The sequence below is a fragment of the Somniosus microcephalus genome, chromosome 8, assembly GCF_052327205.1.
Source record: "Somniosus microcephalus isolate GS21.2 chromosome 8, FLI_Smic_1.0, whole genome shotgun sequence".
NCBI classification, from domain to species: domain Eukaryota; kingdom Metazoa; phylum Chordata; class Chondrichthyes; order Squaliformes; family Somniosidae; genus Somniosus; species Somniosus microcephalus.
The window spans coordinates 63,291,167-63,313,634 of NC_140994.1; the positions used below are offsets into that span (position 1 = coordinate 63,291,167).

Below are 22,468 nucleotides of genomic sequence, written 5' to 3' on the forward strand. Positions count from 1 at the left end.
TACACCCTGAGTGCTGTAACATTCCCCTGGTTTTAGGAATTGTATTGCCAACATCATGGCTTTTATGTGGTTGTGTTTTCTTTGGAAGAACCAATGTGAAGGGCCAAGGCTCAGTGCAGGACACCACCGAGCTTGAAAAGATAAGAGATGATGGGGTTAGGACATTGTGTATATTCTTCGGGCACAAAGCATGCCAGTTTAGCAGTTGGACGGCCTGCGCCAAATTTGCATGGGGCCCATTTTATAGGCGTCTCAGGCGGAAGCCTAAATCAGGGGTTAAGCCTATGTTAATATGTTAATGAGGCACCTAATGTCTGCAGATTGACCGTCATGTTGATGAGGCCCGAGGCCCAATTTTGTTTGAACCTCGTGCCCTTGGTTCAGATGCAGGCTGGTCTCGTAGCCCCGAGTTTGAGTGCCAAAACAGGCTCAAATGAATTTTTATCCCGATGGCTGTTAAATTGGTCTATGGCAGTAGAGCAAAGCAGGCGCTAATGCATCGGCAGCCGATTGACGTCAATGGAAGAGAGAATCTGGCAGGGTTTAAAGCAAGCTGGCCATTGGTTGTTGCCAGTTTTGCACTATTGCCGAAGACCAATTTCACCCTCGATGAGGTAATTAACCATGGTGACTGGGGTGTCACAATTCTGTCTTTGATCATTTTAGTGACAAGGAAAAAGTGATGGTCCTTTTACACAAATACAGGCCCATCCCACCCAGTTTAAATAGAGGCCCATCCCTGCCCTAGTCCAAAGTACAGGCCCATCCTCACTTTAGTCCATGTACAGGCCTATCCCTATCCTAGTCCAAGTACAGTCTTATATGCAACATCGTGGCCTCCTTGTTGGTAATGTTCTATTGGGGAAAATTGTCATTGAGCCTATCAGAGGACTTCTTTTGATTCCTCTTTCTCTTAAGTTGAATCAACTGAACGTGTACAAGTTTGTTTATTGACTGTGGAGTTGACCTCATAGATGTACTGTGAATTATTACTTTCTCCCTCCAGCGTTAATTCATAGTTGTGGCAATAACTTTCCAGAGGAATAAATGTCCTGGCCTTTATACTCACCAACATTTTGGGGCACAGCATCAATGAAAGGTACTTTAAATATCACTCGATACAGTTTGGTAGTCTTTCTCTTGCAGGTCTAGGAAGGTTCTGAAGATGTGGCAATTTATGGACCAGTCTGATATTGAAACAATGAGAAGCCTGAAAGATGCTATGGCACAACACGAATCGTCGTCTGAATACCGGAAAGTGGTAAGCCGTGCACTGAATATCCCCGGCTGCAAAGTGGTTCCCTTCTGCGGAGTGTTCCTGAAGGAGCTGTGTGATGTCCTAGATGGTGCAGCCACTTTGATGAAATTTCACTCACGCTGCGACTCTCAGGATGACACCATCGAGGTAAGAATCCTGTGCACGGATAATGAAAACAAATGGTGCGTGAAGATCAATTTACTTCATGTAGCAGTAGAATTTATCCTGACTGGTTCTGGAGGCAATTTAAACTTGTGGAGTAAGAAATTCCTCACACATTTTCTGATGCATGATACCTATTTAATTTTTCTACTCAAAGCAGCCAAAAGTGACTCTCAATTCGAATTGAAAATAATGGATTTCAGAGTTGATAATGAATAAAATATTTAAAAAAGCAATGTGTTTATTTTTTTGTTCTATTGTTTAATTTATGCTACCTTTGCATGCAAAATGCTATTTACAAAATCAGCATTTCTCAGTCCATTTAATGGGGTGGGGAGTAATCTTGCATACTCACTTCGTGGAACACTTCGAACCTCTTGGAAAACCCAGCCATTGCATTACTTACATGGGACATTTGTGCGTTAGCAGATATAAGGTTTCTGGGTGGAAAGGTAAGGGAGATATTATTGGGATGGTAGATCTAATTTTTGTTTATCATATCTTTTTGCTTCTTACATGTGGTAATAAACAGTATAGCTGACCTGTTAAGTCTGTGTAAGACTGGTAACTTGTAACTTTCTTCTCAAGCTTTGTGTAGATGATAGGATTCCACTGAACTTACATAGTGAATTTTATATAGGGACCATTTGAAGCGTAGAATGTAAAGCGATTAACTGTTTACAGGCAAAAGCCACTTTGGCTGCCCTAAATACATGGAGTTGTTCCACAAGGCTCGGGCTTTGACCTGCGCTAAAGGAGATTTCTAACTGAATTTGGTCTTTAGCTGACATTCAGTCTTTCTCAGATGTCACTTCTGGGTTTACTGTGTACTTGTCACCTGGGTTATCAGCCACCAACACTCACTAAGGGATATGGATGTTTCCAGTTTGTTGCAGACTACAATGGCCAGGACCATTTTTTGCAACGGATTGGAAAAGACGGACTAAACAATACAGAGAAAGAGTCCACAGTAAACAACATTCTCCAGACTATTCGAAGCTGTAACAGAAGCCTGGAGTGCGAGGAAGGAGAAGAAAGTACCAGTGATGGCTGCACTTCACGGAAGAACTCGTTCAAAGACAGAAGCAAATATCAGTAAGTATTGGAACAGTTTCTGAATGGCACTTATAATTTTATCCATTGCAGTATATGAAATACTCCTGCAGACACAGCTCAACAAGACAACCATATCAAACAACTCCCCTACCCAATAACATACAAAAGTTTGATGTAACACATTGTGCTGCTTATAGTACTGATGTCTCATTTGCTCAAAGATTTTCATTGGCTGTTGGACCTCACAAAATTCTGCAAAGATTTTCTGGCTGAGCCACCTCGTCACTCTGCCATTCCCTCCCACTTTGCCATCACTCCTGGCAGCCTTTATGCCACTCCCTTCTGCTTCCAATTGCTTCTGGTAGCCTTATAATATGCAGCCAGGACAAAACCTTCCTGGGTTAGGGTTGGGGAACTTGGTCTTTGGGTTTGGGCCGTGCTACAGGTTAGGGTTAATGTTAGGTGTAGCGTTATGGTAAATTGATTTCAGGGTGCAGCTTTATTTTGTTGAAGTGAGGTGTTTATTTTGAGCGGGGTGTCTCTACCATTTCCTACTTCCATACATTTTTTGCCACCTTGGAAGTTGTGCCCATTTTTTATTTTTGCCATCCTGATTATTTGGACAACCAGAAATAGTTTCACCTCTACATTGGTCTTGTTCCCTTTCAATGGCTGCTGCAGCCCTTTACATAGCTGTAGTACCACAGGAAACCTCAAGCCTTCCCCCATTCCCACTGAGCGAGCTTCCAGTGGTAGGCGTGCATGTCATGTAGGGAGCCTGCTCTGCAAACTCTGGAAGTTTCTCAAATGGGCTGTCCAAAGTCTGAGGGAGTGCATCCGTCGCTCAACCTAACTGGAAAAGATGCCTCTTTCTGTGCTAGTGCAAGGGTATGGAAAAGTTAGTAACACGCGGATATGTTTCAGCTGTAAGTTAATCTGTTTCATATCTAAGCCAACACGCTGTATCAGGGTTTTTTTTTTAGGGATAAATTAGTAGGGACATTTAAGTCACTCTTTGTAATTAGGTTCTTTAGCGTCTTTCATGTTTATCAGGGCAGATGAATGGGACCTGTTTTAACCGAATGGCACCTCTGACAGTGCAGCACTGAAGTGCCAACCTAGATTTTGTGCTCAAGGACTTGAACCCACAACCTTCAGAGGCGAAAGTGCGGTAGCTCCTTAGCCTTGCACTGGGACATCTATGTTAGGCATGTACAAACCAACAACATTCTGGCCCCAAATCATCAATGTTACAACTCAATTTTTTTTAAATAAGCATTCACACACAGTTGGATTTTCCCAGTTGGTATTATTGTCATGCTGACGGTAACCTGCTTAAAATAACAGGATTACTTCCAGGGTAAGAATAACAGGGTTACCACTGGTGTTAACACAAGAGGGGTTACCACTGGCATTAGAATAACTAGGTTACTGCCAGTATTAAACTAATACAAATCTAGGCTTGTCTGCATCCTTCCTTTTATAAAAATTGGACATTTTTGTCATTTTTGGGGGGAGGAAAAGGGGTTGGTGGGTGAATAAATTTTAGCTTTGGTTTATTAAGTTTTTACACATCAATGAAGGTCAGCCATTAAACTATTCCAACAGAGTCCTGCACACTTGACAGTCGAGTGAAATTTGTATATAACATTATATACATTTTTAACTTCTTAAATCCTAAGTTTAATATTGTTGCTCTGCGAGATGGTTGTATTGGGCTTCTGGAGAGAAATATCAGGGCATTTCTTTTCTGTATGCAGCGATAGAGCTACAGCTGTGGCTCAGTGGGTAGCACTCTCACCTCGGAGTCAGAAGGTTGTGGGTGCAAGCCCCACACCAGAAACTTGAGCACGTAATCTAGGCCGACACTCTAGTTCAGTACAGCTGCACTGTCGGAGGTGCAGTCTTTTGGATGAGACGTTAAACCGCGGCCCCGTCTGTCTTCTCAGGTGGACGTAAAAGAACTCACGGCACTATTTCGAAGAAGAGCAGGCAGGTTCTCCCCAACGTCCTGGCCAATATTTATCCCTCGACCAACATTAAAAACATTACCTGTTTGTGGGAGCTTGCTGTGTGCAATTTGGCTGCTGCGTTTCCTATATTACAACAGTGACCACACTACAAAGAAAAAGTACTTCATTGGCTGTAAAGCACTTTGGGGACACCCTGAGGTCATGAAATCTGCTATATAAATGCAAGTCTTTGTTTCTTTACAGAGGAAGGGAGAAGATTTAAAAACGTCAGATCTTGTCCCCTGACTGTCACCATGGATTTATGCAAGAAAGCAGAAATTAGTTGGGTCCAACAATATAATAAATGCTTTGACTATGAAGGCACCGCACTGCAAGGCTATTAGCATTAAACTATTCTAAACGAGCATTATTTCATGTCTCACCAATACCTCTGACCAGATGATTGGGAATCATGAGCAGCTGGGCACAAATTGAATCCAGACAGCCAACAATGAGGCAGCACGGTGGCATAGTGGTTAGCACTGTTGCCTCACAGCGCCAGGGACCCGGGTTCGAATCCGGCCTCGGGCGACTGTCTGTGTGGAGTTTGCACATTCTCCCCGTGTTTGCGTGGGTTTCCTCCGGGTGCTCCGGTTTCCTCCCACAGTCCAAAGATGTGCGGGTTAGGTTGATTGGCTATGATAAATTGACCCTTAGTGTTAGGGGGATTAAATATGTGGGGTTACGGGGATCGGGTGGGATATGTGTCGGTGCAGGCTCGATGGGCCGAAATGGCCTCTATCTGCACTGTGGGGTTTCTGTGAAGTTCTGTGAAATGCAAAACATACTTGTCCAAATGTTTGAGAGATTTTTTTTTACTATATTAGCTCTGAAGGTGTTTGGTCTATTGGATTATTTTGCATTTAACAACCCTTCAGCTGGTACTTATTTTCCTTCATCAGCTGTCTAACTGACTCTTTTTTCATCACGATCCTCGTGGTCCTCTGTTTCTGTGCCTTATCTTCTCCCATACTTTTATTTCTGAAGCACAAGAGTGAAGAAAACTTCAGAATCAACTTCAGTGTTGTAAGTTGAACTTCTGCCTTTCTGCATCGTCCGCAAACAAAAAAAAACTAACAAATTTGTGTGTGAAGTAGATGTTTTCAGGCTTGTTTAACCGGCTGCCATGACATTTGAATTTGTGGTGTTTACATACCCAAGGGTATCAAGCTGAAGCCTTGATTTTAACGCCCCCTGTGCCCGATGAGAATGGGGTGTGCAGGGGTTTAAAATAGGGCGGAGTACCTACTTCCCCATTCGCATTGCACTCTCGCCCGCCACCATTTTAATTCCCAGGTTTCAGGCAGCTGGAGGCCGTCACTGGGGTCTCGTGGGAACGGTCCCCGGGACTATGGTGTGGTGATGGGGGGTGGGGGGCAATCTGGGGGGCATCCCGGTCAGAGAAAAGGGGAAATCCAGGGCAGGAAAGGCCCAAGGTTTTGTTCCCCCCCCACTCCACTGACCAAGTGCCCCCCCCCCCCGCAAACACCCCCCATCATCACTTACCTGAGTGCCAGGAACCGTTCCCGCAGGGGGGCAGCGGCAGGCTTCTGCCTCCTGGAATCGTGTCTGCCGCCAAGGCAGTGATTCGGGCGGGAGCCTCACCTCCAACATTGAAATGAGCCCTGGAGCTAAAATCGTTCCAAGCCCGCATGTGGTGCTGGGACGGAAGCTTCCCGCTTGCCCGGACCCTGCACATCGCACTCATGCCTCAAGTTAAAACTGAGGCTTGAATGTACAATGGGATTTCAACTACATTCAGCTCTGTGGTTTCTTTCTAATTTGGGTTTAGAAGCTATTCTGTTGCATTGAGAATTATTGCACAATACAAGTTAGAGTCACAGGAGAGGCAAGTGTTCCTAAATAGGAAACATGTCAGTTTTAATCAAAATTAGTGAACATAAGAACATAAGAAATAGGAGCAGGAGTAGGCCAATCGGCCCCTCGAGCCTGCTCCGCTATTCAATAAGATCATGGCTGATCTGATCCTAACCGCCAATCTACTATCACAGAACCATCTCCTGAATCTAACAGAATTAGACACACAAAATAGGAGCAGGATCAGGCTACACGGCCCCTGGGCCCGCTCCGCTACCCACAGGGCCATGACCGATCCGAACCTAGACTCATGTCCAAATTCCTGCCCGCTCCCCGTAGCCCTTAATTCCCTTTACTTCTAGGAAACTGTCTATTTCTGTTTTAAATTTATGTAATGATGTAGCTTCTACAGCTTTTTGGGGCAGCATATTCCATGGATCTACCACCCTCTGAGTGAAGTAGTTCCTCCTCATCTCAGTTTTGAAAGAGCAGCCCCTTATTCTAAGACTATGCCCCCTAGTTCTAGTTTCACCCATCATCGGGAACATCCTCCCCGCATCCACCCGATCCAACCCCTTCACAATCTTATATGTTTCAATAAGATCGCCTCTCATTCTTCTGAACTCCAATGAGTAGAGTCCCAATCTACTCAACCTCTCCTCATATGTCCATCCCCTCATCCCCGGGATTAACCGAGTGAACCTTCTTTGTACTGACTCGAGAGCAAGTATGTCTTTTCTTAAGTATGGACACCAAAACTGTATGCAGTATTCCAGGTGCGGTCTCACCAATACCCTGTACAACTGAGGCAATACCTCCCTATTTTTATATTCTATCCCCCTAGCAATGAAAGCCAACATTCCATTGGCCTTCTTAATCATTCGCTGCACCTGCATACTAACCTTTTGAGTTTCGTGCACCAGGACCCCCAGATCCCTTTGTACTTCAGTACTTTCCAGTTTCTTGCCATTAAGATAATAACTTGCTCTACGCTTTTTCCTGCCAAAGTGCAAAAACTCACACTTTCCAGTATTGTATTCAACCTGCCAAATCTCTGCCCACTTACTTAGCCTGTCTATGTCCCTTTGCAGGTTTTTTATGTCCTCCTCACTCACTACTTTCCCTCCCATCTTAGTATCATCTGCAAACTTTGATATGTTACACTCGGTCCCCTCCTCCAAATCGTTAATATAGATTGTAAAGAGTTGGGGACCCAGCACTGACCCCTGTGGAACACCACTAGTTACTGATTGCCAGTCCGAGAATGAACCATTTATCCCAACTCTCTGCCTTCTGTTAGATAGCCAATCCTCTATCCATGCCAGAATATTACCCCCAATCCCGTGATTTTTTATCTTAAGCAATAATCTTTTCTGTGGCACCTTGTCAAATGGAAGTCTAAATACACTACGTCCACTGGTTCCCCTTTATCCACCCTATATGTTACTTCCTCAAAGAACTCCAGCAAATTTGTCAAACATGACTTCCCCTTCATAAAACCATGCTGACTTTGTCCTATTAAATTATGATTATCCAAATGTCCTGTTACTGTCTCCTTAATAATGGACTCCAATATTTTACCTACCACAGATGTTAGGCTAACCGGTCTATAGTTTCCAGCCTTCTGTCTACTGCCCTTTTTAAATAAGGGCATTGCATTAGCAGTTTTCCAGTCTGCCGGGACCTTTGCTGAGTCCAGGGAGTTTTGGAAAATTATTACCAATGCATCCACAATCCCTACCGCCACTTCCCTCAAGACCCTAGGATGTAAGCCATCAGGTCCAGGTGATTTATCCGCCTTGAGTCCCATTATTTTACCGAGTACCACTTCCTTAGTGATTTTGATCGTGTTTAGCTCCTCCCCCCCTTTAGCCTCCTGTTTGTCCAGTGTTGGGATATTCTTAGTGTCTTCTACTGTAAAGACTGATACAAAATATTCATTCAGTGTTTTTGCCATCTCCATACTTCCCACCATTAATTTCCCGGTCTCATCCTCTAAGGGACCAACATTTACTTTAGCCACCCTTTTTCTTTTTATATAACTATAAAAACTCTTACTATCTGTTTTTATATTTTTTGCTAATTTACTTTCATAATCTATCTTCCCTTTCTTAATCAATCTTTTTGTTATTTTTTGCTGTCTTTTAAAGTTTTCCCAATCCTCTATCCTCCCACTAGATTTGGCTACCTTATATGCCCTTGTTTTTAGTCGAATACTATCCTTAATTTCTTTACTTAGCCACGGATGGCTGTCTTTTCTTTTACACCCTTTTCTTCTCAGTGGAATATATATTTTTTGGAAGTTGTAAAATAACTCCTTAAATGTACACCACTGATCATGTATCGTCTTACCCTTTAATCTATTTTCCCAATCCACTCTACTCAATTCCGCTCTCATACCTTCATAGTCTCCTTTATTCAAGCTTAGCACGCTTGTTTGAGATCCAACCTTCTCACCCTCTAATTGAATATGGAATTCAACCATGTTATGGTCACTCATTCCAAGGGGATCCTTTACTAGGACATTTTTAATTAATCCTGTCTCGTTACACAGGACCAGATCTAAGGTTGCTTGCCCCCTGGTCGGTTCAGTTACATACTGCTCAAGAAACCCATCCCTAATACACTCAATGAACTCATCCTCAAGGCAGCCCTGCCCAATTTGATTTGTCCAATTAATATGATAGTTAAAATCCCCCATAATTATAGATGCTCCCTTATTACAAGCCTCAACTATTTCCTGATTGATACTCCGTCCAACAGAGTTGCAACTGTTCGGAGGCCTATAGACTACGCCCACTAGTGTTTTTTTCCCCTTATTATTCCTTACCTCCACCCAAACTGTTTCATTATCCTGATCTTTTGACCCAATATCATTTCTCTGTATTACAGTGATTCCTTCCTTTATTAACATAGCCACCCCACCGCCCCTTCCTTCCTGCCTGTCCTTCCTGATCGTTAAATAACCTGGTATGTTTAATTCCCAGGCATTGTCACCCTGCAGCCATGTTTCTGTAATGGCCACAAGATCATACCCATATGTAGTTATTTGTGCCATTAACTCGTCTATTTTGTTACGAATGCTACGTGCATTCAGATAGAGAACTTTCAAATATGTTTTGTGACACTTAGTTCCTGCTTTTGCCCTTTTTATTACTTTACCTTTTACTCCATACCTTCTGCCCCTTCCTGACACGCTCTGGTTTTTAATTTCCCCACTGCTACCTAAGTCTATGACCTTCTCTGTTGTCATTTTTATTATTTGCTCTCTAGGAACCTCCCCCCCACTAGTTAGTTTAAAGCCCTCTCTACAGCCCTAGTTATATGATCCGCCAGGACTCTAGTCCCAGCACTGGCCAAGTGAAGCCCGTCCCAATGGAACAGCTCCCTCCTGCCCCAGTACTGGTGCCAGTGTCCCAGGAAGCAAAACCCATTTCTCCCACACCAGCCTTTGAGCCATGCATTTAACTCTCTAATTTTATTTGTCCTAGCCAAATTTGCTCGTGGCTCAGGTAATAATCCAGAGATTATTACCCTTGAGGTTCTGTTTTTTAATTTGACCCCTAGCTGCTCATACTCCTTTAACAGATCCGGCTTCCTAGTCCTATCTATGTCGTTTGTACCAACATGGACCACGACAACTGGATCCACCCCCTCCCACTGCAAGTTTCTTTCCAGCCCAGACGAGATGTCCTTAACCCTGGCACCGGGTAGGCAACACAGCCTTCGGGACTCTCGCTCTCGGCTGCAGAGAACTCTATCTATCCCCCTAATAATATTATCCCCTACCACTACAACATTTCTATTTACTCCCCCCTCTTGAATGGCCCCCTGTTCCACGGTGCTGTGGCCAGGTTGCTCATCCTCCCTGCAGTCCCTGCTCCTGTCCCCACAGGGAGTAAGAACCTCGAACCTGTTGCTCAAGAGCAAGGGCTGCGGCTCCTCCAGCTCTACCTCCTGGATCCCCGTACCTGCCTCACTCGTAGTCACACCGTCCTGTCCCTGACCATGGGCTACATCTGAATTACTTAACTTCATAGGTGTGACCACCTCCTGATACACAGAGTCCAGGTACTTCTCCCCCTCCCTGATGTGTCGCAGTGTCTGAAGCTCAGACTCCAGCTCATCAACACGGAGCTGGAGTTCCTGTAGCAGCAGACACTTGTCACAGACGTAATCACCGTGAGCCTCAATGGGGTTCACCGGCTCCCACATCTCGCAACAGTAACACATCACCTGCTCCATTCTATGTAATTAATTAAATTTTTTATTGTTAGTTATGGACACCCTCTGCCCGATTTTAGATGCTAGTATCCCCTTTAATTAATTGGATTTAAATTAAATCAGTTAAATAGTTACACCAGTTAAATGGTTTACCAACAGTCACTCTGCACCAGAAAGGCCTTGGTACACCACAGCAACCTTAAAAACTATAAACCACAGACTTAAAGTTTTAAAACGAGAGAAATACTCCAACCAATCACCTACCTGTTTTGTGGTGACGTCACACCTTGAATACTTTTTACCTCTCTCCTTGCCTGAGATTGGAGATTGGTAAGCCTACCTGAGCTTCTGGGGCCTCTTGTAGTCGCTCTGCCGCGCTGCTCCGCCTCCACCCGCTGCCGATGCCACACTGAGGCCTACCTGAGCCTCTGGGGCCTCCTTGTAGTCGCTCTGCCACGCTGCTCCGCCTCCACCCGCTGCTGATGCCGCACTGAGGCCTACCTGAGCCTCTGGGGCCTCTTGTAGTCGCTCTGCCGCGCTGTTCCGCCTCCACCCGCTGCCAATGCCGTACTGAGGCCTACCTGAGCCTCTGGGGCCTCTTGTAGTCGCTCTGCCGCGCTGCTCCGCCTCCACCCGCTGCCGATGCCGCACTGACATGTGGTAACAAAATTAGCAGTGGAAAAAATAAATGACTCAATGTACTGGCAATAATTATTCTTTAATGCGTCTCAAGCAGATAACAAACCGGTGTAACTGTTGATCCAGGTGTGGAGTGCCCAATTGTAACAGGGAATAGCTGAATACCAGCAGAGAACATTCTGATTGACCCATAAAGCAGGTTATGCACTGAGGCCTGCAGAGTTGGACAAGGACACAGAAAGGTGTTGGTTTCTGACACTGGCAGCAGTTTCTTTGCTACAAAGGGTATTTTCACACAAAGGATAGTAGAAATCCTTCAGAAAGCCGGCACGGGCACGATGGGCCGAATGGCCTTCTTCTGTGCTGTATCATTTTATGAAATCAGAAATTCTCTCCCCCAAAAACTGTGGAGACTGGGTCAATTAGAGCTTTGAAGACTGAAATCGATAGATTTTTGTTAGGTAAAGGTATCAAGGATTTTGGAACTAAGGAAGGAAAATGGAATTGTAGTACAGATTAGCCATGATCTAATTGAATGGCAAAGTAAGCTCCGGGGGCTGAATAGTCTCCTCCTGTTCCTAATGTTTCTATGTTCCTAATATTTATTTTGGAGAGAAATACAAGTATCAGATAAAATATCCATGTGCATTTTGTGGGGAGAATCTCCACAGGGTTCTCCTGACCTCCCGTTATTAACTTCGGTATCAAGATCGGCAGAAACTATGAGAGATGGTTGAAAGGGCTGTTTACACCATTTCTCCAGACGTTCTGCCAATCTTCTGCCAGAGAACCCCCTCAGAAATTCCAGGCATACATATTTGATGGTGATAACTTTAGGACATTATAGTACAGTTGCTGACTAAAAGAAAAATAGTGTTCAAAAGTATTCCAGACCTGGACCCCCCAGAAGGAGGCCCACAATCACTATTCCAGAGGCTGGTATGCCTCATTCTCCTGAACATCTTGCCTGCTGATCCCATCACTGACATTTCCAAGGCTGGGAATGCAGCAACAGTGGTGTTGGAAGTCCTCACCTCCCAGCCCATCCCTTCTGCACAAATGTCCTTGTTTGGGGTGGGTGGAGGCTGAGCAGGGACTTCCAACATTAGGCTGGGACCTAGCATGTCCGGGTCCTGGCCTAGCTTCAGACCCTACTGGCACACTCCTGCGAGAGCTATGACAGGAGTGCGCAGGAAAGACTGAGGATTTATGGACGGTGTGAGTAAAACTGGTCCAAAATTGAAAATTAAATTAAATATTATTTCATGTCATTGTGCTTGAGATTAAATGCTTCATGTTTCAATATTTGTCAGGTGGATTCAGCAGCCTTAAGCAATTGGTTCTGCTCAGTCCTGAAGGTGACATTTAATACGAAGGTTGCTGTTTGTCATTTGAGAGTGTGGTGATGTGCAGCGTGGCTTCCCTTCACCTCTAGTATTTGAGACAATAACTCCTCACGTGACAAACCAAGCCAGACTGGTCTCAAGTAAAAACTTAACACTGCTTCTTTCTACTATTGCATTTTTACATTGCATTCATATATAAACTAATTATAAAACTAGAAGTGCTGTTTAATAAATAATAACCCTGTGTGGCCTCTGTGCCCTATGAAAAGTGAATGCGGAACAACTCCCAATGCTGCGCGCTTGGCTCCTCTAAGCTAAGTATGGTGTAGTGCTGGTACTGAAAGCCATGGAGGAGTCCACAGCTCATTGGCCCCACTCCCAGCCGGTGGAGCTGGTGAGAGCCTTGATCAGAGGCAGCAAAGGGAACAGGAGGAAAAACATCAGTGTGCAGCTCTCAGTTTTCTTCTCCTTCATTGCGCAGGTTCATTGTTGGAGATCTGTCAGATTCGGAAAGTGATTCCTTTGAGCTGTCCAGTGAGTGTGATCTGAGTGGGGCCGAGGACCAGCAAAAGGCATTCAGTCATGAGACGGAACTTATTCCTTGGTATGTACTGTCCATCAGAGCCGACGTCCATCAGTTTCTCCTACAAGGGGCCACTGTCATACATTACGATCAGGAGGCTCACCTTTCAGCACGCTGTTTTCTCAAACTGCAACCTGACAACTGTACTCTAACCTGGTCAAAACCACCTACAGCCAGCCCGGCCAACGCCAAGGTAAAAAGCATGGTAGTGGGTAATAGCGTGGACCTTTGTAACAGCAAGTTCCAGATGTATGGGCACATAGCACTAAACGGACTTGTGGAAGGTTTCTTGGACATGTCTGCGGTGAAAGCTGTCTACATGGGACATACAGGAATTGATCTGAATACTGTATGCATTCAAAACAAGCTGTGCCATATGACCCTGGAGGACAATTGCGTGACGCTGCTCTATGGGGTCCATACAACTGATAATCGATTGTTGCACTTTGTGGCCCCTAAGTACACTGCTAAGATGGTGCATGATGGATTACAGGAGCTAATGTCGGCTGTGAGAAAAATGAAGAGGTTTCCCGACCAGAGACTGCAGTGGCTGAGGAAGCAGTACATCAGCTTATATCAGGTACATGGACAACAATCATGTGCGCCCAATCTTTCTAAACAACATCAAATAATGTAGGCTTAGAAATTCCTGTTGGCGACATTAGTAGACAAACACTTAGCATATTTGTATAATGCTGGCATTACCCTGTCTACATTAAATAATAGATAAAGGAATATCATACAAACACACTAAGCATTTGTTCATTAATATTGCCAAACACACTAGGCATTCATCCATTAAAATTCTAGACTTTACTGTTAGGAGTCCAAAATACCTGCCTTTACTGCCAAGTTTTCAAATTTAATTATGTATATTGTGATGTCCCAATGTACAAAAAGAAGTAAAAGAAAGCTCTAATCGCCAAACAAAAAAAGTTGAGTTTAAACGTATTCATGTTCAGTCTCTCATTGAGGCCAAGAGATTGGTGTTACAGACTATTCATGGTGATAGAAGTTAGAAGGTAAAGAAGTTCTTTTGAACAGAGTGAGACATCTGACTCTTCACAATATCCCTCACATTCCTTTACCTTTGACCCTCAGAAGCCTTCGTATTATGGCATGAAGAGACAAAGTACTGATAAGAAGAGGGATTTGACCATATATAAAATTGACGAAGGGTTGGTAATTCTGGCACTTAGTATTGGGCTTTCAACCCACAGTGGGACTAACTGAAAAGGCTTTTAATAAAGTATTGCATGAGATATTCCTTAACAAACTAAACTCAGTGGGTAACAAAGATAACATATTAGTAATTAGCTAAGAGGAAAGAATAAAGGGGTGGGCAGGCAGCTAGGTGAAAATGAGGGGAGCTATTGAGTCGGGAGGCTCAGAGATCTATTTTGGTACCTCTCCTGCTTCTGGTATATGTAAATGCCCATGACTCATAATAAGTAGTTAAATTCACAGATGACTCCAAACAAGGGAAGATCAATGAACCCAGAGGAGGCAGCCAAGATCTTACAAAGAGAGCGCAATAGGGTTTTCACATGGGTTGTTCAATAGCAAATTACGTTCACTACAGTCAAAGGCAAGATACTGTATATTGGAAGCAAAATAGGAGCCGCATGTGCTCAATGGGTGGGACAGGAGTTGGCAAGGGGGAAGTTGAAAGAGATCTGGGAGTGAATCAGTTGAGTTCAAATCCTTATTGGCTGCAGTGTTCTGGTCAGGCCACACTTGGAGTACCAGGTACTGTTCTGGTTGATATGACATAACAGAACATCCAGGCCCTAGAGGTAGTGCAGAGGAGAGAACTGAAACTACACCTTGGTGTTAGAGGAATGAGCTATGAGGAATGACTTGGTAAGAAAAGGCTCTTCAAAAAGAGACATCATATAGTGGACCTAACTGAGTTATTTAAGATACTAATCAGGATAAGTAAAGTTTCTGTTAAGCCAATATTGACAGGATGTATGTGTATTTGCACATTTTTGTTTGGGGTTGTTCCTCCCATTGTAATGATGTAATTATAGTCAAGAGTTTACTGTTGAGAGGAGAGGGTTTTCTTTTAAAGAAGTGTGTGTGCCTACCAATGTAAGAGATGGTGCTGGGGCATGTAACTCTTCCCATTTTGGGCACCTAGTGTTAGCATCAAACGCTGCCTGATGTAGAATAAAGCCTGCTCTGCTCTGTCTCAACAAGGTGCTTCAGTGCCAGCCTCACAAGAGCAGCCTTTACAGCACCTGTGAGACACTTTGCCCATTCCCCACACCAACCAACCTCTGGTCTCTGAGAATCTCAATTCATGGCAGTTCTGTGCTGCCGTAGGTCCACGTCCATGGAACTGGATTGAGACTACCCAGACTAGCTAGGCCAAGTCCTTGAGAAAGATAGTCTTTGAAATGTCAATATTTCACGTAGGAAAATATAGACCAAGCAATCGGAGCAGACTTTCATTCCAACAGTCTGGGTTGGAACTGAGCCCAGGTCCCAGAGTTTCTCTGGTGCTTCGTCCAGAGTTTCAGCTGTCCGCCTACATCATTTGATGTGTTTATAATAGGGACTGAGTGTTACAATTACACTGCCAGTTCTGAGGAGGAGCCCAATATGATGGCGCTGTAATCGTTAAAGACTTGAGTAAATATCATAAATAATGGGAGCCCAGCTGCACACACTATTGAAATGAGCTATGTGTGGGGTTTTGTTTTCCAGATCCACTCATCATTTTAATTTTAAGCTCCTTTTTGAAAATAAGACGAGTCTCTTTTTAATATATTTTAAGGGGGAGATAATTATACTAGACTCAATCATGGAAGGACAGAAGTATTATGACGGCTGTGGTAATCTAAATGTTTAGTCTTCTAACCTAAACCCAACACAGCATTTACTTTTACAACAATTTTTCTGCAAATTCAAGAATTGCAAATCCTACTCCTCGTCATGTAGGGGTGACGTCATGTGCAATTCACTGAAAGATCTGTAAAATAGCAGGAGAGATAAAAAATAGTTTTAACTATCAGGCTTGGATTTATAGAAAAATTATATAGATAAATCTACTAAAAGGTATTGGAGCTAACCTGTCTTGAAACTTGCTATTCATTTGTTTGAATTAATATGGAATTTTACTTGAAATCAATAAAAATGTCACAGTAACTGTTCTGCCACTGGGTAAAGAAGACCTGATCAGGAAAGTTAACTTTAACTCTGTGTGAGAGTGTCAGCAGAGAGGTGGGATTAAGAATAAAGCCTTAATTTTCTTGGTTACTTGTGGTTAGCCTTTACCTGTAGGAACCACCAAGTATATAACATGTGAAAATTGAAGATTAAGGGGAAGCTAGATAAATACATGAGGGAAAAAGGAATAGAAGGATATGACGTTAGGGTTTGATGAAGTAAGGTGGAAGGAGGCAAGTGTGGAGCTTAAACGCCAGCATAGACCTGTTGGGCCGAATGGCCTGTTTCTGTGCTGTAAAATTCTATGTCATTCTATGTAATTGTTCCATGTAGGAGGAAGGCAAGTTTGAAGGGCCAACGCTGGCTCAGGTTATTGAGCTCTTCGGAGGCAGACGATGGATCACGAGAAACACAACCACAGCGACTTTGAACAGAAACACTGAAAAATCGAGCCTGCAGCGCAACAACACACTGGGAATGAGCACGGCCAAAAAGATAAAGAAATCGCTTATCAGGGTAAGAGATGGCACTGCCCGAAGTCACCGCTCGGTGTGATTCTGGTCAAGGACAGATCAACTCTAACTGAAAACCTTACAACTTGTTCTGCGCAGGGAGACAGTGGGGACATCACTGATGAGGAAACCAGCGCACGCAAGACCCGAAGCTGCAAAGAATCTCGAAGCAGGAGTGGATCTGATCCCGCGGACTTTGATGAACAAGAAGAATCAGGTAACAAATTTCTGCTCTTAATATCTACAGGACTTATGGACCTGATCTAGCCCAGAATAATTTATAAAATCAGTGAGAAAGCTATAGTTAATATTTTAAGAAACGCTGTAAAAAATAGAGCTGTGCCTGTGATTGGAGGATAGCAAATGTTAACATATTATTTCTCCACTTCACCTGAAGAAGGAGCAGCGCTCCGAAAGCTTGTGATTTCAAATAAAGCTGTTGGACTATAACCTGGTGTTGTGTGACTTCTTACATTTGTCCACCCCAGTCCAACTCCGGCATCTCCACACCACAACATATTATTCAGCAAAGAAGTGGCTGTAGTTGGCTGGTTGGTTATGGCTGATGTGTAGGGGGGGGGTGGTGGCTGCTGTGGTTAGCTTGTTATGGCAGGGAGGTTGTGGTTGGCTACCTGTGGCAGGAGGGCTGTGGTTGGCTGGCTGTGCCAGGGGGTTTGTGGTTGGCTACCTGTGGCAGGAGGGCTGTGGTTGGCTTGTTATGGCAGGGAGGTTGTGGTTGGCTACCTGTGGCAGGAGGGCTGTGGTTGGCTGGCTGTGCCAGGGGGGTTGTGGTTGGCTACCTGTGGCAGGAGGGCTGTGGTTGGCTTGTTATGGCAGGGGGTTTGTGGTTGGCTACCTGTGGCAGGAGGGCTGTGGTTGGCTTGTTATGGCAGGGGGGTTGTGGTTGGCTACCTGTGGCAGGAGGGCTGTGGTTGGCTGGCTGTGGCAGGGTGTCTATGGTTGGCTGATTGGCTGTTCCAGGTCTCTCTTTCCCATTTTGCTGTATTCTCTGCATCAGCTGTTATTCTCTGTGTACCTTCCTCCTCATCAGAATCTGTAAGCTCATAGATTAAGTGCTGTTCTCCTAATACAAAAAGAAAATACTGCAGATGCTGGAAATCTTAAATAATAACAGAAAATGCTGTTCTCCTAAACCTGTGCTTTTTTCATTTAAAAATTGCTGCTTACACTTTTTAACAGGGGAAGGATCAAAGATTCACATTAACATATTAAACAGGGTAGGGATTTTTTTTATTTGTTCCTGGGCGTTGCTGGCAAGGCCAGCATTTATTGCCCATCCCTCATTGCCCCTGAGAAGGTGGTGGTGAGCTGCCCTCTTGAACCGCTGCAGTCCCTGATACTTCTTTGCAGTGGTTTGTTACAACTGAGTGGCTTGCTAGACCAGAGGGCAGTTAAGAGTCAAGCACATTGCTGTGGGTCTGGAGTCACATATAGGCTAGACCAGGTAAGGACGGCAGATTTTCTTCCCTAAAGGACATTCGTGAACCAGATGGGTTTTTACGACAATCCGATAGTTTCATGGTCACCATTACTGACACTAGCTTTTTAGTCCAGATTAATTTAATTAACTGATGTTAGGATTTGAACTCACGTTCATTAGTCCAGGCCTCTGGATTACTAGTCCAGTAACATAACCACTATGTTACTGTACCCCTTGTGTGGATCATGTGAATTAACATATTAAACAGGGGAGGAATCAGTGTTGCACAGGGGAGATTCCTTGACCCGCTCAGCTGGAGTGGATGCTGCTAACCATCACAGCTGTCAAGTAATCACTGTGCTCTGCCTCTTACTCGGTACACCGGACTATTTAATGCATTGAGCCACCCTAGTCTCACTGAACTGTGCCTGTTGATTTACCATGGGTTTGCTGTGTGTGGATTGCATGTCTGTGTGCTGGCAGACTGGAGTGGGAGGGTGAAGAAGAGTTCTCCACTGCATGAAACCTACCACTATAGAACAGGCCAATGGGAATGCAGAGCTAAAGGCTCTTACTATTATATGCATTCAGTCTAATGAGAAATCAATTACTTCTGCACAGTGATAATTGCTGCTGTACTTTACTTTAATCCTTTCATCAATTTTCTGTCTCCTAAAGTTCAGACTTGCTTTTTTCTGCTGCCAATAGATCAAAGTCCTCAATCTCCATTTCCATCAGATCCTGTGCAGTTCTCTGGTCACCTTGTTTCCAACTCAGCTGGTCCACTCCCCACCTTACACTTTAAACTCTGCGCATTGGGCTCAACTGTTTTCCTTGTCTCCTGGGTATAGTGTTATGTGGAGGCACTGATGGATGTGGAATTAGTTCCCGTCAATAGGAATTAAAACTATTTTAATCAAGCCCTTTAAAAAGAAGCTGGTCAAATAGTGTAGGATTGGCAGTTATGAATGATCTGTGGAGCACAATGGTTCCTGTGCTGCTGCTGGTCAAAAGTGAGTAATATGATTTAGTGTAGGATTGCAGCGTTTGATTGCAACGTTTGTAATGTTAAATTGTAATGTTAGATCGATGTTCTTAGAGTCAAAGTTCTTCTGTTTTCTGCTTTTAACAATGGCATTATTTTTTGCTGGTTTAGAGAATGAAGAAATGCTATCATGGTCTCCACAGTTTGTCATATTTTTAAATATTTAACCTTCGAACTTGAAGAGAGCATATGACGTGAACTACAAAACAATGAATTAAGTGCTACCTATTTAATTTATTTGACACGTTTATCCTTTCAATGCCTTTTTAGATTTGAGCATCACAATGGGTTCTCCTGGCTCCTGTACGCTCCCGACCAGAGCCCGTTCCCTCACCACCCCATGCTCCACCACGTTAGGCCCTCCAACACCCACTCCAGTGAGGCCTGCCTCCTCTCCAGTCCTGTCAACTGTCAGCAAGGCCAAGCCTGGGTAAGAGAAAATAAATGATCGCTGATATTCTCTCACACTTTCCTGACTATTAATACAACACTTATTATAACAGGAAAGATTGAACGGTTCATGTGAAAAGCCAACTTTAAAAACTGTGGAGAAAGCCAAAACAATTTAAAACCAATGTGTTGCAAAGCCATTATTTACTTGCTAATGTAATTCATTATTCACTCTGTAAGTGATACCAAGGATGAGAGGCTAGCATTATGAGGAGAGACGTGAGATACTTGAGCTATTTACACTGGGGCAGCCAAGGCCAAGAGAAGATTTAAATTGATATTTTGAAAATTATGAAGGGTTTTGATAGGCTGAATAGGAAAGACTATACCCTTTGTTTGAAGGGTCAGCAATTTAAGTCACGAAATGCGATAAGAGGTTGGGAGAAATTTCTTAATGCTGAGGATTATTGAAGTATGGAATTCTTTGCCACAGGGAATAGTTAAGGCAGAGGTCATATCATAGAATGGTTACAGCACGGAAGAAGGCCATTCTGCCCATTGAGCCCGTGCCAACTCTCAGCTAGTCCCGCTCCCCTGTCCTTTCCACATAGCCCTGCAATTTTTTTCTTTCAGGTACTTATCCAATTCCCTTTTGAAAGCCGTGATTGAATCTGCCTCCATCACCCTTTCAGGCAGTGCATTCCAGATCTTAACCGCTCGCTGTGTAAACAAAGTTTTTCCTACGTCGCCTTTGGTTCTTTTGCCAATCACCTTAAATTTGTGTCCTCTGGTTCTCGATCCTTCTGCCAATGGGAAGAGTTTCTCTCTATCTACTCTGTCCAGGCCCCTCATGATTTTGAACACCTCTATCAAATCTCCTCTCAATCTTCTCTGCTCCAAGGAGAACAACCCCAGCTTCTCCAGTCTATCAACGTAACTGAAATCCCTCATCCCTGGAATCGTTCTCATAAATATTTTCGGCACCTTCTCTAAGGCCTTCACATCCTTCCTAAAGTATGGTGCCCAGAATTGGACACAATACTCCAGTTGGGGCCGAACCAGTGTTTTAAAAATGGTTCATCATAATTTCCACACTTTTGTACTCTATACCTCTATTTATGAAGCCCAGGATCCCGTAAGCCTTTTTAACAGCTTTCTCAACCTGCCCTGCCACCTTCAATGATTTGTGCACATATACCCCCAGGTCTCTCTGTTCGTGCACCCGCATTAGGATTGTACCATTTAGCTTATATGTCCTCTCATTCTTCCTACCAAAATGTATCACTTCACACTTTTCTGCATTAAATTTCATCTGCCACGTGTCCACCCATTTCACCAGCCTCTCTATGTCTTCCTGAAATCTATCACTCTCCTCCTCACTGTTCACTATACTTCCAAGTTTTGTGTCATCTGCAAATTTTGAAATTGTGCCTGTACACCCAAGTCCAAGTCATACGTACGTACATATATCAAGAAAAGCAGTGGTCCTAGTACCGACCCCTGGTGAACACCACTGTGTACCTTCCTCCAGTCCGAAAAACAACCGTTCACCACTACTCTGTTTCCTGTCACTTAGCCAATTTCGTGTCCATGCTGCCACTTTCCCTTTTATTCCATGGGCCTCAACTTTGCTGGCAAGCCTATTATATGGCACTTTGTCGAATGCCTTTTGGAAATCCATGTACACCATGTTAATCGCATTACCCTCATCCACCCTTTCTATTACCTCATCAAAAAACTCGATCAAGTTGGTTAAACACAATTTGCCTTTAACAAATCCGTGCTGGCTTTCCTTAATTAATTCACACCTATCCAAGTGACTGTTAATTTTGTCCCTGATTACTGTTTCTAAAAGCTTCCCCACTACCAAGGTTAAACTGACTGGCCTGTAGTTGCTGGGTTTATCTTTACACCCTTTTTTGAACAATGGTGTAACATTTGCAATTCTCCAGTCCTCTGGCACCACCCCCCCCCCCCGTATCTATAGAGGATTGGAATATTATGGCCAGTACCTCTGCGATTTCCAGACTCAGTTCGCTCAGCACCCTCTGATACATCCCATCTGCTCCTGGTGACTTATCTATTTTAAGTACAGCCAGCCTTTCTAATACCTCGTGATCAATTTTTATACTCTCAAGTGTCTCCACTACCTTCTCCTTCACCATGTTTATGGCAGCATCCTCTTCCTTGGTGAAGACAGATGCAAAGTACTCGTTTAGTACCTCAGCCATACCCTCTGCCTCCATGCATAGGTCTCCTTTTTGGTCCCTAATCGGCCCCACTCCTTCTCTTATTACCCTTTTACTATTTGTATGCCGACAGAAGACTTTTGGATTACCTTTTATGTTGGCTGCCAGTCTATTCTCATACCCTCTCTTTGACCCTCTTATTTTCTTTTTCACTTCTCCTCTGACCTTTCTGTGTATAGCCTGATTCTCAGATGTATTTGCAACCTGACATCTGCCATATGCGCTCTTTTTCTGCTTCATCATATTGGCTATCTGTTTCATCATCCAGGGAGCTCTGACTTTAGTTGCCCTGCCTTTCCCCCTCATGGGAATGTACCTTGACTGTACCTGAACTATTTCCTCTTTAAAGGCAGCCCATTGTTCCACTACAGTTTTGCCTGTCAATCTTTGATTCCAATTTACCTGGGCCAGATCCGTTCTCATCCCACTGAAATTGGCCTTCCCCCAGTTAAACATTCTTACTCTAGATTGCTCCCTGTCCTTTTCCATGGCTAATCTAAATCTTATGATATGATCACTGTTCCCTAAATGTTCACTTACTGACACTTGCTCCACTTGA

At 43.9% G+C, this 22,468-nt stretch overlaps 1 protein-coding gene across 1 annotated transcript in view; it reads left to right on the forward strand.

Moving 5' to 3' along the window:
• Positions 1–22,468, forward strand: part of plce1 (phospholipase C, epsilon 1) — an 819,762-nt gene that overhangs the window by 590,869 nt on the left and 206,425 nt on the right. Inside the window, exons 6-8 of the mRNA XM_085994810.1 lie at positions 1,147–1,405; positions 2,307–2,515; positions 14,842–14,847. Of these exons, the coding sequence (XP_085850936.1) occupies positions 1,147–1,405; positions 2,307–2,515; positions 14,842–14,847 (474 nt within the window). The remainder of the gene's footprint in view (positions 1–1,146; positions 1,406–2,306; positions 2,516–14,841; positions 14,848–22,468) is intronic.